The 16,497-nt window shown below is 54.5% G+C and overlaps 1 protein-coding gene across 1 annotated transcript; it reads left to right on the top strand.

Moving 5' to 3' along the window:
• The first annotated feature begins 1,398 nt into the window (after window positions 1-1,398).
• Window positions 1,399-16,037, top strand: LOC144935033 (heparanase-like). The gene is given in 14 exon segments (XM_078861342.1): window positions 1,399-1,771; window positions 2,136-2,348; window positions 3,421-3,566; window positions 5,918-6,064; window positions 6,751-6,927; window positions 7,284-7,458; window positions 7,732-7,779; window positions 8,040-8,133; window positions 9,708-9,814; window positions 10,236-10,350; window positions 11,667-11,735; window positions 11,737-11,777; window positions 12,887-13,036; window positions 13,372-16,037. Coding segments are annotated over 13 exon segments (1,656 nt in total). The 5' UTR covers window positions 1,399-1,771; window positions 2,136-2,139; the 3' UTR covers window positions 13,550-16,037.
• Window positions 16,038-16,497: the final 460 nt, after the last annotated feature.

The following is a 16,497-nucleotide window of genomic DNA, read 5'->3' as shown; positions in this document are numbered from 1 at the left end:
GCTGCCGTTCGAGTTTCTGGATTGTGAATGAGCGTGCCGGTGGGAGAAGCCAGCGTGTGGCGGTGTGGGTGCGTGACAAAAACAGTGTCAATACAGGTGAGTTGCTCTGCGTGGGGAGCGGTAGTGTAGTGGTTAGCGCTACGCTGCGCTACGAACCTGGCGACCCCGAGTTCGATTATCGCTCACGGCCAACACCAGCGACGATTTGCTGAACAGGTCCTGCCCCCCCCCCTAGGTAGACTCAGCCTCAAATGAGTACTTGGTGGTATGTGTAAAAATTATTGCCAGGAAGGAGACAAAGGCGGCCGGGCGTGGTGTTGGCAAGCCCACCCCCTTCGTGTGCCGTGCCGGCCTTCATAGGTGCTCGCTAACAGCACTTGCCCCTACAGTCTGTTGCAGGCTATACGGGGGATCTTTGTCTTTGTTGTTGCGTTTGTGGGAGTGGTGGCGCAGTAGTTAGCGCACGGCGCTACGAGCCAATCTCTGTGGCGAGTATTTGAACCGGTGCTGGGCTTCCCCTAGGTCAGCTCAGACCGAGCGTGGTGTTCACCGTCCGATCTTAATGGATAGAGAACAGCACTTGCCCCTCCAGGCTGCGTTAGGCTAAACGGGGGATCTTTGTGTTGACTTCGTGAGTGAATGCAGGTGTGTGGGTTTTTCTTGTTTTCGGCCGTGCCGGGTCTTTTTTTTCTTACCGACTCAAACACGGTTCCGCATTTTTTCCCCAAAGACCTCACGGCTCCAAAATTGCCACAAACCTACCCCCCCCCCACCGGCTTACTCAGTTTCAATTTCATTTATTTGGTATATGGCCCTGTGAGCCATTCGGCTCAAGCAGTAAAGCTAAACCATATGGTGGTGACGTTGATGCATCAGCCAGTCATCTCAGTAGGCCAACCCATGGCACCTGGGTCTGTCCCGTGACCTACCAGCGGGCGTTCCGACACTGCACGTGGCCTCAAAGTGCTCCTAGCCTGGCACAAGCGCCGCGGTGTCGTCACCGCCACTTAGTGACGAATGGCAGGTTTGTTGTTGTTGCGAGGTGGCGCTGCTGCTGATGTTACGCACCCAAAATTAGTTTTCCCACTGAATTTTGTTTTCTTTCGTGGTCGCTGGCATAGACGGGATCAGTTCAGGTTGGCACTCGACTGTAACAGCCACTGGCTTAGCGTGAGAGAGAGAGAAGTACACTCGATGCGGTGTGCCGCCGACGACGGAAGTATGTTATTCCGGTTTGCCAACGCCTACAGGCTCGGCTGGAACTAAACCCCGACCGGTCTTTGTGCAATCATCAAACCGAGCCGAGACCGCCTCACCCACTGGCAATAAAGCCACGACCCGCAGCTCACGCCGTGAGTCTCCGGAGCCGATCGCGTGCCCTCTCATCATCGGCACTCGATCTTCATCCGCTCGCCACCGCTCCGTTCCGCTGCTGCTGTCGGTAGGGAGGCTGGCGTTAGGAGGGGGGTTGGCTTGGAGATTGTCCTTCTTTGCCGTGGGGAGTTGGAGGCGAGTGAGAGACCCTGGCCATTGGTGGTGCCCCGCCAATTGTTGTCACAGCGGAGCTGGGCTCGAGGGGTCTGGGAGGAGGAAGGGGAGGAGGCGATCACCGAAGATTGGTTTTGTTCTGCGCAAGGAGCGGGATGTGCGTGTGCTTGTCGTCGGAGTTGATTAACTCATCGTCGTCGTCGTCGTCACCGCCATCGGACTCGTCATCCTACTGATCAACCTCCATCATCATCGTCAATAGCCATCACCGCACCATCGTCAAGTAACAATTACCATCACAATTCTAATTACCTTGTTTGTCTTGGTGTGTGTCTCGCTCGGTGTGTCTTTGTGTGTGCCTCTCTCTCTGCATGTGCGTGTGCCTGTGTTGTTTCCGTGTCTGTGTTTCATCATTCATTCTTACCTGATGATGGTTGCTTGAGTTGCAACCGAAACGTCGTATTCTAGTATTATTTAATTTTCTACGTGACTTTACCCAAAGAGCCAAAGTGTAATTCTAATTTATCATCACCGCAGTTATAACGAATAACCATCACTATCACCACCATCATCAATTACCACCACCGGCACAACCATCGCCATCATCACTCACCCATTGCCTCTTCCCCACCCTCCCCCACCTCCAGAGTGATGGAGGGAGCGACGCTCCGCGCTTTCGTCTGCTGTTTGTGCGCATCGGCGGCGGTGGCGGCGCGGCGAGACGGGGAGAGCCGCGGCGCTCCCGTGAAAGTCGCTCTCAGCGTGGACACGAGCGAGGCGTTGCACGCCCTCAGCACCGAGTTCCTCTCGTTCGCCATCGACACCTCGGTGGTGGAGAACGGATGGATCGACTTCCTGAGGTGAGGGTGAGCGAGGGGAGATCTACACGCGTCAACCCGGCGGAACGACGTCAGCCGCTCCGTTGCAGGGGGCTTCGTGGGTTCCAACACCCAGCCACGGATGGGCCCCCCTGGTCGACACTTTGGCTGTGCGTCTGTGTGTGCGCTACTTGTGGAGGAGGCTCGTGAACGACGCTGCTGCTACTGGGCAGTTGGGGGCAGTCGCCCTCCAACAACAACGGAGGGCGGAGGAGCGACGCTCACAACGAGCGGAGCGCCGGGTGGTTAAAGCACAGCAAGTTGGCACAGTAGGGGGCACAGGTGGTGCATTAGCCAGTCGTCTCGGTCATCTCAGTCAGTCGACCCGTGGCACCTGCTGGGTCTGCCCCGTGCCCTCCTGCCAGCGGGTGTTCGACACTTCACGTGGCCTCAAGGTGCACCTAGCCTGGCACGAGCGTCGTGGTGACGTCACCGCCACTTAGTGGCGAATGGTGGTTGTTGTTAACGTCCACCGTCCACGGTGGACGTTAAAGATCCCGCGAAACTTAGCGGGGGGCCCTTCCCGAAATCGAGTCGTGGAACGAGGTCAGGATTTTATGGATAAATTTAAATAATAAGTAATAATACACATTGGTTTTCTCGACCACACGCACAGACGCACCGACATGTAAACAAGTTGCGCGGACTGTACTGTACGCACACGCACATGCCCATATATAGTATAGACACACAGACTTAATAGACTTTTGGGGCAAGCGCTGTTAGCGAGCACTTTTGAAGGCGGACACTTTTGAAGGCGGACACGGCACGTGAGAGGGTGGGTGGCCAGCACCACGCCCGGCCGTCTTTGTCTCCCCAGTGGCAAAGTTTACACACCGCACCAGGTACCAATTTTAGGCTGGGTCTACCTAGGGGAGACCCAAGACCGGTTTCAAATATTCGATGTTGGCCATGAGCGCAGCACGGCATGGGTAGGGCCTCATCCCTCATCCAGCAGTGGATTGACAAATGGGCTGTACGTGATGGTGGTGGTGACGGTGATGCATCTGCCAGTCATCTCAGGCTGCACCTCGCCCTCCCTCTGCTCCACCAGACACGTTCGCCTCGTCACCCTGGCCAAGGCCCTGACCCCAGCGTTCCTGCGCTTTGGGGGCACGAGGCAGGACTTCCTGATCTTCCAGCCGGAATCTGGGAGCCCCTCGTGGGTTTCCGGCTTGACCCCCTCGTGGGAGAACAACGGTAATTATTTCCTCTTTATTTTCCCCCAGGAAAAAAAGCCTCGCCCGAGTCTCAACGCTTCTGTTTCAGGAGGATCCTGCTACAGTGGGATGTTTGGTCAATTCTACATGCGAGCTTTTTGGCATCGTGCGTGCGGGAGGAAAGTGGAGTCCCCGGAGAAAACCCACCAGCAATTGAGGGGATAACACGTACATCTTCACCGGCCTGTCGCTGTGCTCTCATCTTGTGGCCACCTTGTTGCCCAAGCTAACAACGCTCGTTATTCAACCGCAGTTGGCTTGGGCAGCGCCACTGCCGGGCGTGGTTTCTCCGTGGCAGCCCCAGCCATATGGATTGCGGCCATCATCATCATCATTGTCGTCCCGCTGCACAATCACAGCAGCAACGTTCAATCTACACTGGCTTAAAGATACGCTTAAAGAGACACTTAAAGGCCCCACCATTTTCTCGCGCGGCATTCGAGCGATACTCAGCTTGGCTCCGTGCCTCAGTCACAGCCGTTTATGTCCGTGAAATATTCTGTGTGCATTACAAATTGATTTATAGTAATTATTGTGATTATTGCCAGGCAATTTTCCATCAAACTATGAACTGGGATTCCAACGAGATCGGATGCATTGACGGTGGGTGATTTGGATTGCTGGAGGCGAGGAGATGAGGTTGAGGATGAGAAGGAGAAACGCCAGAGTCTTGCATTGGGAAGTTTGGCCAAATCCTCTACTGAATGAAAATAATAGTGTGTGTGTTCATTTACTTGACAAAGATCATTGGCCAACATACTTTTTATAAAAAATAAAGCCACCAACGCTTTATTCGATGGCAGTGGCTCCGTGGAGTGATCCGTGACTGTCGCCAGCCACAGAAGGAGACCGAGAGCCTCTGAACGCAGCTCAGGGATAAGTTTCCTGGCTCTATTCCGGACCTCAATCCCGTCGTCCCGAGCTCCCGCTTCTTCGCCGTTCAATGTCTCTTCGCGTTTCAGGAAAATGTTTTGAAAGGAGATCCTTCTTTCAACAATTGGCCAATTCCTTTACCCATGGACTATAACATATTTATTTAGCTACAAAGCGTTTGTGAATCTCAAGGCCATTTTTTTAATCCAATAATTTATTTCGGAATGTCTTTCTGAGTCTCACAGCTTCTATATTAGGAGGATGCTGCCCTGGAATGTTTGGCCAGTACCTTATTGAGTGTATTTGTTCATGTTATTTTTTGTTTGGTGTGGATATAAGTGGGAGTAGCCGGAGAAAACCCCACACATACGAGGGGACACCACTAAAACACGTCTGCACACAGTAGAGAATAAACGCAGCAGATCAGCACCCCTTTGGGGAGATAAAAGCTTGGAATGACAAGCATGGAATGGCACTACTGAGGAAGAGGAACACAGGGCATAGGGATACGTTCACAAGTTGGAGGCATCACAGTGACCGTAGAAGAAAGGTGAGCGGGCTTGGGGCAGGACAGGTCGTCGCTCGCAGACTCGTCACGGAGACGAACACGTCCACAACGAGAGAGCGGAGCGATGAAGTCCGCTTAAGCGCGCGGGAGCTCGGTCCACCGTCACATCGCGCATCCCTGAGGAACGGCAGCGGCCTGGGGGAGGTCTCCATCCAAAAGTGGATATGTATCGTGGCTGATGACGATGACGTTGATGACCGGTAACCCTGCTCGCTACACCACCTCGCTGCCTCTGTGGCTGCAGATTGATTTCTGCACCGTGATCTGGACACGTGGCACATCGTGCCTGGCTTGTCTAATCGGTTGGCGCTGTGCGGTGTCAGGTGTCTGTATGTGTCAGTGATGCACCGGTGCACCAAGTCTGTCTGTCGCGCTCCTGGCAGGCGGCTTGGGTGAGGGGGGGGACGAGGGTTTGATGAGGACTGTACATCAAGCCGCGGGTCGTCACAGCCAGAGCCGCGAAAAGGGAGCACGCCTGGGCAAAGAGCAAAGAAAAGGGGTTGCGTCTCCATGGCCGACCATGAGCGTGATGATGCATGTACACGTGTGTGTGTGTGTGTGTCCAGGGAGCGAGAGTATATCGGTGAGTGCGCTGCATTGCGACCCCGGTGACCTGAGTTCGATTCTCGCTCACGGCCAACACCGGTGACGATTATCTGAACCGGTCCTGAGCATCCCCTAGGTCGACTCAACCTCAAATAAGTACCTGGTGCAGTGGGTAACCATCGCCGCCGGGGAGACAAAGGTGGCTGGGCATGGTGTTGGCCACCCACCCCTTTGTGCGCCGTGCCGGCTTTCCATAGGTGCTACTCGCTAACAGCACTTGCCCCAACAGTCTGTTAAGGCTACACGGAGGACCTTTGTCTCTCTGTATGCGTGGGTGTGTGCAGAGGTGCGGATGGAGCCCCGCGTCTCGTGTCGTCCCCCGATCTTCTCGGAGGCGAAGATCCGGAGGCAGAGGCAGAGGGCAAAGGAACTATTGCCAGGGATGCTCCGAGATGAACGGAGAAAAACCTTGAAGAACATCACCATGACAGGTCCCAGCAGCATCACGCACCGCCACAACAATGAGCAGCATCACATACAGCACCATCTCATTCAGCGTCCAGCATTGGATTGATAAAGCCTGGCACATTTTGTTTTTCATCACATCGTAGGGCACTTGAGCATCACACGGCTGCATCACCATCATCTCCGTATATCCTAGAGCACTATCGCTCAGCTCCATCATAATCATCATCGTCATCATCTCAAGTGCCATTATCATCACCATTTCCATCACACATTGCAGCCCCATCACACGGTTCAATTGACCATCACAAGGCCCAAGCAACGGTTGCACACCACCACCGCCACCATCGCACGGCAACATCACATGTCAAAAAACATCACATCGGTCCTGATTAGGACTTAATACTGAACAGTGTCCGGGCCGTCTGTGAACTGGTGAACTTTACCAGTAACCGTAGCCAGAGTAGAGAGGTATCCTGGATGTGGTGTACTGTGTTAGGAAATTATTTTCCGTTTACCAACCTCGACAGACCTGGCTGAAACTAAGCCCTGGTCCTGATCCTTTTCTTAATTTTCCCTCCTCCTGCCCCTCGTCCTCTCCTTCTTTTCGACCCTAATTCTCCTCTTGCTTTCTTAATCCTGATTCTCCTGCTGATCCGGCTCCCGCTCTCGAACCTGATCTTGTCCCTGCTCCGGCCTGCGGGCGTCACAGGCGCCGCGCTAGACGAGCTGCTGGGCTTCTCGGCGTGCTCGGGCCTGCGCCTCGTCTTCGGCCTGAACGCACTGCTGCGCGGCCCGAGCGGCGCGTGGGACGACGGCAACGCGCGGCTCATCCTGCGCCACGTCCACGCGCGCGGCCAGGACCACGTCTCCTGGGAGCTCGGCAACGGTGAGGGACACGCCGCACCACGCGGCACCCCGTCGCACCGCACACCGCGTGGCGTAGCCGCTGTCGAGTTGCCCTGGGACCTCCGGTGGGAGGGGTGGGGGGAGGCGGTGACGTGGCCCGGCGGTGGCGCGTTCGACTCTTGTTGTGGGGAGGTTCGCGGTTCGAGTCGCGCCTAAATCCGCCGCACGCAGCAGCTGCCATCTCACCTCGCCGAGCAGCAATGCCCGCGGGGGGGAGGGGGCCTCAAGGGACGCTCCCGGTAAAGTGCGGTGCGCACGTTGTAACCCAGCTGTCGAGCGTTCGTCGACGGCGTCCACATGATCGCCGCGCGCACGGTGTTTGCTTACTGCACTCAGAACCCAACAGCTACCCTCACGTGGCGGGGAGGCAACTGAGCGGAGCGCAGCTCGGGGCGGACTTCTTGACGCTGCGGACGCTGCTCAGGTCGAGCCACCCCGCGTTCCAGGATGCGAAGCTCTACGGCCCCGACATCACCCGGCCGCGGCGCAGCGCCCTCACCCTGCTCACGGGGTAGGAGGGGCCCCGCGGGTGGCCGCATCCACATCCCTGGGTCTCTGCGGTAGGTCATGTCTATTGGTCACATGACCCGAGGTCACAATCCTCCAGTGACGTGACTCTGGGTCACATGACCCTGCCTCCCGAGTGTTTGTAACACATGGCACTGGGTCAACAGTTTTTTTTTATCACACACCTGGGTTACGTTTCTGTGCCACGTGACCTTGGGTCACATCTCTTGGTGACCTCTCCCCTCTGTTTCCCCCCCCCTCCCCCTTCCCGGCGCAGGTTTCTGGACTCGGCCAAGGATGCCATTGAGGCTGTGACGTGGCACCAGTGAGTGAATGGCCATTAGAGCTGCTCCCAATATCCTGCAACTCCTCCGTTTGTTCTGGTTCTTCCTCCTTAATCGCCACCATTTGATGGGGGGGGGGGGGGTGATTGTGCCATGGGGCTCTTGTGCACTAGGGTTACTCCACATCCCAGCTATCGAGTCGATCAATACAGTAGCGACACAGACATTTCATTATAAACGGTTTGCATGGCTACGTCCAATGCCATCTTTTGCCACTGACCTTTGACCTGTGCCCTCGCAGGTATTACATGAACGGACGCACAGCCACGCTCGACAACTTCATGGACCCCCAGATCCTGGACTCGCTGGCAGCAGAGATCAGCGCCGTGCAGGAGGTGAGACCCCCGTGCGCCTACTACCCCCTGCCCCATAAACCCCATGCCCTGTGCCCCCGACAGCACTCCTCTGTCTCATGCCCCTATCCCATATTCCTCTGCCACTTGTTTTGTACCCCAAATCCTGTGTCTTATATCAGAGGTCCCCAACCCCCGTGCCATGGACCGATACCGGTCCGTGGCCTGTTAGGAACCGGGCCGCACAGCAGCAGGAGGTGAGCGGTGAGTCCGCGCGTGTCCCGCCCATTATTTTATTTACCACTTCCATCTTTCCCGCACTACGCACTTGTCTCAGTCACGGTGTTGGTAAGCCCACAAGCTGCTAACCCCTATGTAGTGACATCAGAAGGGAGGGGCTGCTGGGGGCTCTGGGACCCTGGGCGGGCCAGGCGCTTAAGCCTCTTGGCGTCAGGCGTTGGGTTCCCGGGTGGCCCAGGCGCTTAAGCCTCTTGGCGCCGCCAAAGGGGGGGGGCTGTGTGTGCTCTGTGGGATATCTGGGGGCGCACACGGCCCCACCCCTCGTTGGGGACTAGGCATAATAGGGGAGCTCCCTGGACGATCAGGGCCAGTCGTAGCTCAAGACCCAAGACCCAAGACCAGCCATCTGAGGACCCTGGGACGCTGTGAGAGCCAGTGGTGGGACTCTGGAACTCCCGACTCTACGACCTTGTGAGGCCGAGTTCCAGAGCGTAGCCAGAGTTGTGTATCTAGGCTGTGTACCTAGGCTGTGTACCTGGGAGTTGTTACAGAGTATCAGGACTGTTGGACTGTTGAATTGTAATAAAGAAGTTACCTCTACAAGTGTCTCCGGAACCCGTTACACCTATCTTCTTAGGTTTTTTTTTCGGTAAAGTCACGTAGAAAGTAAAATAAAATAAAAACAAAAATCACGACGTTTCGGAGGCAACACAAGTCTCCGTCATCAGGTGGGACCGTCACAGCCAGATTAGCTGTATCAAGTGAGGCAATGATTCAAGATGTAATCCCTTAAAAGCGAGTTGAGGGGGGAGGGAGAGGGAGGGGGGAGCTCATCAGACTATGGTAGCCAATGAAAGGAACGTATCGGGAGGGAGGGGGGGCGAGGCCAAAAGGGTGGGCGATGGACGTGGAAGCGCTTGTGCCCAAGCGGCCAATTACTGCACACGCCAACACAATGGAGCGATTGTGCGCAAGCGGCCAGCCACTGCACCCGCCAACACAATGGGCAGAGAGGAGGAGGGGGAGGTCTAATACACATGATAGACAAAAGAACACCTAGTAGCCAAAATGAGTAAAAAACAAACGTCGCTGGAGAGCTTCTTTGAAAAGGGGGAAAGGCCCAATGATGAACCCCCCACCCCCGGTCCCTGGTGCCAAAAAGGTTGGGGACCGCTGTCTTAAATCACTGTGCAATGCGCCTCTTGTCTGTGCGTGCCTACCTGTCTGTTCACCTGTTTGTACTCGCCTGTATGTACTCACCTGTGCTAACGTGTGTGCGGTCACCTGTCTGTACTCACCTCTATATAATTACCTGTGCTCAACTGTCCATTCTCACCTGTCCACACTCACCTGTCCGCGCTCACGTGTGCCCGTAGGTGGTTAACAAGGAGGCCCCGGGAAAGGCCATCTGGCTCGGCGAGACGAGCTCGGCATGGGGGGGCGGAGCGCCGGGGCTATCGGACACCTTCGTGGCAGGGTTCATGTGCGTGACCCCGACCCTGACCCCAGGCGTGACCCCGACCCTGACCCCAGGCGTGACCATCACCCCACACCGGACTCAGTCATGGCCCTAACCTTGACTATCACTCTAATCCAGGCTCTCACCCTGATCTTAATGCCGATGACCTCAATGCACTCAATTCTTGCATCCCAGGCCCAAAACGGCTTCACAGCCTCCACATCACCTCTTACCATTACTACCACCAGAATCACCACCACTTCCACCATCATCACCACCACCACCTTGAAAATTCACCACCACGGTCATCACCTACTCATCACCACCACCTTGAAAATCTGACATTGACTTTGAGGTGTTTAAGTCGGGTGACAATGAGTGCCATTGTAACCCCCCGATCCCCCCACACGCTGCCCCCCCCCACCCCCTCCCGAACCCCCCGCAGGTGGCTGGACAAGCTGGGCATGGCGGCACGCATGGGAGTGGACGTGGTCGTGCGTCAGGCGTTCTTCGGACACGGATCCTATAATCTCGTGGACGACCACCTCAACCCTCTGCCGGTTAGAGAGCGGGGAAAGGGTGGGGATGCGGGGGGGGGGATGGTGGACTTGGGGTTGGTGGGGGGATGTGCGGGAATGGAGACTGGGGGTTGCACCTTTACAAGGCCAAGTGAGTGTTCGCAGATCAGGCTCGTCATTGTTTGGGTTCATCAGTCGGCAGTGCCAAGACAAGCATCACAGGCTAGTGATCGTTTAGCCGGTCCTGGACTTAGACTTCAGCAACCCACACTGACCAGTGTGACGTATGGTCAAACATTTGACGTAACATGGAGGAAGCCGCCATCCTGCAGTGGACTGAAATACAGCAACAACTCTAAGTCATTAAATGATCGCTTAATTATCGCAGCAGGGGAAGAGGAATGTTGGTGGCGTAGGTGGGAGAAGTGGAGTGTTACAAACAGTGACAAGGATGCCCCCCCTCACCCCGGTATGGCTTTATAGACTGTTAGGCAGTGGAGGCTCGTGACATCCCCACTAGGTGGGGCTGTTGTGAGTGACCTCAGAAACGACGGTGTTCTGATTAAGACAAACCTCGTCATGTTATTGGCCTCCTCGTGAAAGTGATACAACTGTCTTTTCTACCAACAGTATGCATTTATAAACAACACGAAACAAAACAACAATGCTGTCCCCATGACCCTCAAGTCCACACTACACAACCCATTTGACACTGCTAAAAGCCTAAAGAACAATTTAAGATCAGCTAACACGACTCAACAGATTAGCCAAGGCAACCAAGAGACCGCGCACCGTGCAACAACAGTCGCATGTCGTCGTGAAGGCCTTGAGCTGCTACATTTCACGGTGCGACCTCGCCTCGTGACATCGTCTCTCATCACAGCCACGGGCGCCGTTGTCACCGCCTTGAATGGGTCTCAAGCGGCGTGGCTACAATGCGAGAAGGTCGTCGCGATGAAGGGAAATCTCTCACTCGGACACCTTCACAGCCGCCCCGAGACCTCCCCAAGGCAAAAATCAGACTCCGGTGTTGCAGCGGAATCTCATATGAACAACTTAAAATGTTATCTTCACGAGGCGAATCACGTTGAAAGAAGCATTATATAAAAACGTAAACACAACAAAACAATTTCTCGAAAAAATATTTATCATCTCCAGCTGCCTGGTGGAGCGGCTGCCGTTCGTGCGAGAACCAATTGAGGTCTCACGAGGGGGGCGATGTGGCCCACACTGCCGCCGGCCGTCTTCGTCTCCCCAGTGCTGATGTTTACACACCTCACCAGGTGCTCATTTGAGGCCGAGTGGACCCAAGGGAGGCCCAGGTCGTGCACACGTTGACCGCGTCCTCCGCCCCACAGGACTACTGGCTCTCCCTCCTGCACAAGCGACTCGTGGGGGGGCGCGTGCTGCGCGTGGAGGCGGAGGGGGGGGGGCGCTCCCTCGGTGCGCGTTTACGGGCACTGCTCCAGGTGAGGGGCGCGGCACACCCACCCCCCTTCTACACCCCTCCCCTTCACCACCACCCTCCCCTCCCCTCCACCCCCTACCCCTGCACTCCACGAACCCCCTCTTCCTCTTCTACCCCTCCACCACCACCCTCCCATCCACCCCTGCCCTCCACCATCCCCCTCTTCCTCTTCTACCCCTCCCCTCCATCACCATCCTCCCCTCCACCCACACCCCTCCCCTACACCACCCCTCCCCTCCGCCCCCCACCCCTCTCCTCCGCCCCCCACCCCTCTCCTCCGCCCCTCTCCTCCACCCCTGCGCTCCACGAACCCCCTCTTCCTCTTCTACCACTCCCCTCCACCCACACCCATCCCCTCTACAACCACCCCTCCCCTCCACCACCCCACCCCTCCCCTCCACCACCCCTCCCCTCCACCACCACTCCCCTCCACCCCCACCCCTCCCCTCTACAACCACCCCTCCCCTCCACCACCACTCCCCTCCACCTCCACCCATCCCCTCTACAACCACCCCTCCCCTCCACCACCCCACCCCTCCCCTCCCCTCCACCACCACTCCCCTCCACCTCCACCCCTCCCCTCTACAACCACCACTCCCCTCCACCACCACCCATCCCCTCCACCACCACCACTCCCCTCCACCCCACCCCTTCATCACCCCCTCCACCATATTATAATGACCCTCCTTCATGGCATATAAATAGAGAGGCCAGTAGAGAGAGTGGACAATAAGAGTTGTGGAGACTGCACTGGTTTACACCATGGGGCACGATGAGCATGCATCGTAAAAACATTTCCTGACGAATAGTTTTTTTAAATTAGCGTGTGAACAGTTACACTTTTAACAGCAGATCTTGCGATCAAATTCGTAAAACACTTTGTGCACTGATGATGTTGACGGTGGTGGTGATGGTGATGCCCTTCACACAGGACAGCCTCATCGATTTTTAAAACTTTCAGTTGGGCCCTGCATTGCGATCGTTGACGATCTCCACGAAGGCTGGTTTAAAAAAATAGTGGCAGCAGTGGTCAAGTTGATGATGACATCGATGATGATGACGGTGGACTCTAAACCCAACCCCCCACTCTCCCCCCCCCCCCCCCCCCAGTACGTCCTTCCCCGCGGGCTCCGTGACGCTGTTCGCACTGAACCTGGGGTCGAACCCGGCGTCTCTCTCCCTGCCGGCCCCGCTCAGCGAAGGCCCCGCCCAGGGCTTCCTGCTGCTCCCTGGTGACCCCGACGCGGGCCTGCGCTCCAGGTAGGTGCACACAATCCTATTAACTGCACTCGCGATCATATTAACCACAATCATGATCATTTTAACCAACATCAGGATCCTATTACTCGTTCCCACAAACCAATTCATTGCACTCGTGATCCTATTAACGATAACGATGGGTAAAACCACGTAGCAACATCGCCTTACTCCCCCCCCCCCCATCCCCATGGACAGACCATTACCCGTCCGTGAAGCGTTGAACCTTCTCGATAACCTCGTGCTATGAGAATGGCGTGAATTTTACAAAAGCACCAAGCCGCTATAAAACCATCACTATGATCCCCGCATATCCCCATCCCACCCGCCCCCCACAGGACCGTGATGCTGAACGGGACCCCCCTGCGGACGCAGGCTCACGGCTCGGTCCCCGAGACCCCGGGGGTCCCCCTCCCGCCGGGGTGCCCCCTGGCGCTGCCTCCCCGAGCCCTGGCGTTCTTCGTGCTGCCGGAGGCACGGGCCCCAGCATGCCTCCAGCGCGGGCGGAACGCGTAGGCGCCGCGACGTGGCGGTCACGCGAGATCGGCGACAATCACCGCAATTATAATAATTGTGAATTATAATTATAATATGATAATAAATTATAACAATTAATCATGATAATTATTATTGGTCAAATAGTGGAACAGAGGTATAGGGTCATCGTCTCAAGATCGGCAGGGTCCCGCTACATTGGGATGTTTTGGCCAATTCCCATAATGAGCATGTGGGAGGTAACTGAAGTGCCTGGAGAAAAACCAACCGTGCACATACAAGGGGCAGCTTTTTTTTTTAAAGCACCGCACAGATAGATTTAGTAATCCCTGATTTTATTGCCATATCCTGATCACCTCGTAGCCCAAGCCTATGACGCATTGTATTTCCAGGCAGTCTCCCATCCAGGTACTATCTAGGCTCAAACCTGTTTAGCTTCCAAGATTCAACGAAATCAGGAGAACGCAGAGCCATTTGGCCACTGAAATGTGCATTTCGCGTTACGGTACCGCGATTGTTGTCGTGACGGCACGGACGCCCGCGGTAATGGAAAGGGGTTGTGCTGAAGCAAAGCACGCTTACTTGAGCCACATTTTCGTTTTAAGGTCTATCATGTTTCTTAGCGATGAATTTATTCAATTTCTTTTTTGAGTCCTTAAATAAAAAAACTCGTGCAAATGTAAACATTTTTGGGGAATCTGGATCAAGCAAATTACGTGGATTTGCAGGGAAATCTTGAAGAAATTCCGTGGGAAGCCTTGAGAAATTTGGAGGAAAGTCTGAGAAATTTGGAGAAACCCCAAATTTCACCAGTCAGCTTCCCCGTGCCTTGCGCACATCTTCCAGCAGGAGACTCCAGGGGAGAGGAGAGCGACGTGAACCGTGAGGTTCGAGAGGCAAGACTTGGAGATCGTTGAGGTGGAGATTAAAACCGTAGGACATCGATGACGACGATGATGGCCCAAGTGCCCTGCCCGACAAAGGGAACCTTCTAAGGACACAATGGCGCTTCGTCAAAGTCACCCACTGCCCACTGTGGGTGACATAATTTCCCATCGCCGATTATATACCTTTCTTTGGAGGCCTCAAGTCTTACAAATCTGTTGCCAGAAACATCGTGTTATTGACACAGAATTTGTTGAGATTGTTTCGTTTGTTAATTGTGCTTGTGCACCACTGCCAACGCAGCAGCAGCGGCATCGGCAGCATCGCTAAATAATGTGTTATTCTGAACGTGATCCACGAGTTGGCGGATAACCCGCTTGTCCGACGGCTGAGCGATCCCTGTCAGAGTTTCATCTGGCCAGACGAGCACCAACCTTCCGCTAACACGTGCGTCGCACAACTCTTTCTGATTATCCACCACTGGGGCTGTATGTATATATGTTGAACTTCTTTCGAACCGTACGTAAACAACCATGCTAATCGAAGGTGCGGGGGAAGGACAACCAACTAAAAGCAAAAAGCAGTTCTTAAGAAATGAGTTTTCAATCTAGATGATTTAACGAAAGGAAGGGTGTTCCAGACGGCCGCAGAAGCGCATCTGAGAGCGCGCAATGCGGTGACCCCTCTGTTCAACGGTTAGCCATAAGTCACTGCAAGGATGATCGGAGCTCGCGCGATGGTTTATGCTCCTTGACGAGATGTGTGGCAAGCACTTTGTGTAATGAGTGCCCCTTTACGTTTTACTACGAACATTGAACACAGACAGATTAAACGACATCGTGCCGTCATGCTGTGTAGTTTACGTGCAACGTACAGTACTGAGCCACATTCATTTGCTGGACGTGTTTTCTCACGCTGTTCCACTGCTCGGAGCGGGCAGCAGCCACGGAATGGAACTCAACCAAGAGGCAGTCCGCCGTGGAGATGGAGTGATGCAAATTTGCTCGTGTGTATGTGCCAGGTGATTACGTGGCAATATCGATGAGCACGGTGTGGTACGTACGATGTGAAAGAAGTTCAACATACATCCGTGAGAGATGGCGGTGGCTTGGGGAGGCCTTCATCCAGCAGTGGATTTGACATGGCCGATGGTGATGATTGCACAATATCATTTATCATCATCATGCCCCTTGCAAGGGAGAGCTGGAAAATATATATGGTGGATGTGAATTTGGATGGTGCTTTATGTACAGGATATAACAGTGCACACAGTAGAGTCAATCAAGCTGCCCCCTGCTTAAATAAATATGAAGCGGCACTGAATCTTCGTCGATGGCCCAGAGCCAATGGCATTAATTCCACATGCCTATGGCAGGGTCAGTTTTTGCATAGGACAACTACTGTTGGCTTCCCTTAAGATGATGGTCATACAGTCAGTGCATCAACACAGTGGGGGCGATGACGAATCACACAGATGGACGCTGATTCACAGATGGGTTGGTGAGGAGTCACATGCTGATGATGGCGATGATCGTCGATTGGTTCAACTCGCGGTTTGCCAATCGTGAGCCGAGGGCGCTGACCGCAGCGCGCAGCGGCGTGACGCCGGACGCACCACGACGTCTGCTCCAAATGCGTGGGAAGGGATGTGCAGGGGTGGGGGGTGAATGATGGAAGCCACGCAAGGGAAATGCCAAAAAGTTAACCCGTAAAAATAAAGTTTTTCACTATAAATCCTTTATATGCGTGGCATCGGTTTTATTTTATTATTCATTTCTGTTTGTCTTGAGTAAGAGTTTCATTTTTATCACATTGGTATTTTAAATTAAAAATGAAAAAAAAAAATCCTAAAAAGTGGAAAATTTTGGAAAAAAATTTTCACGAAAATAAATTGTCACGCACAACGAGTCTGTGTGCAAAATTTCAGCTCGATTGGATCACGGGAAGTGGGTTAAAAAACGACCGAAAGATTTGCACGGTCGTAAGCGCGCAAGCAAGCAAGCAAGTGAACTTAATATAAAGGATTTAAAAAGAGGCATTTTTAATTCCGTAAAAATAAAAATGCCAAGGGCCGCAATGCACGT

The sequence above is a fragment of the Lampetra fluviatilis genome, chromosome 12 (genome assembly GCF_964198595.1).
Source record: "Lampetra fluviatilis chromosome 12, kcLamFluv1.1, whole genome shotgun sequence".
Taxonomy (NCBI): domain Eukaryota; kingdom Metazoa; phylum Chordata; class Hyperoartia; order Petromyzontiformes; family Petromyzontidae; genus Lampetra; species Lampetra fluviatilis.
Note: the sequence above shows the minus strand (reverse complement) of the source record. Positions and strands in the feature narration are given on the sequence as shown.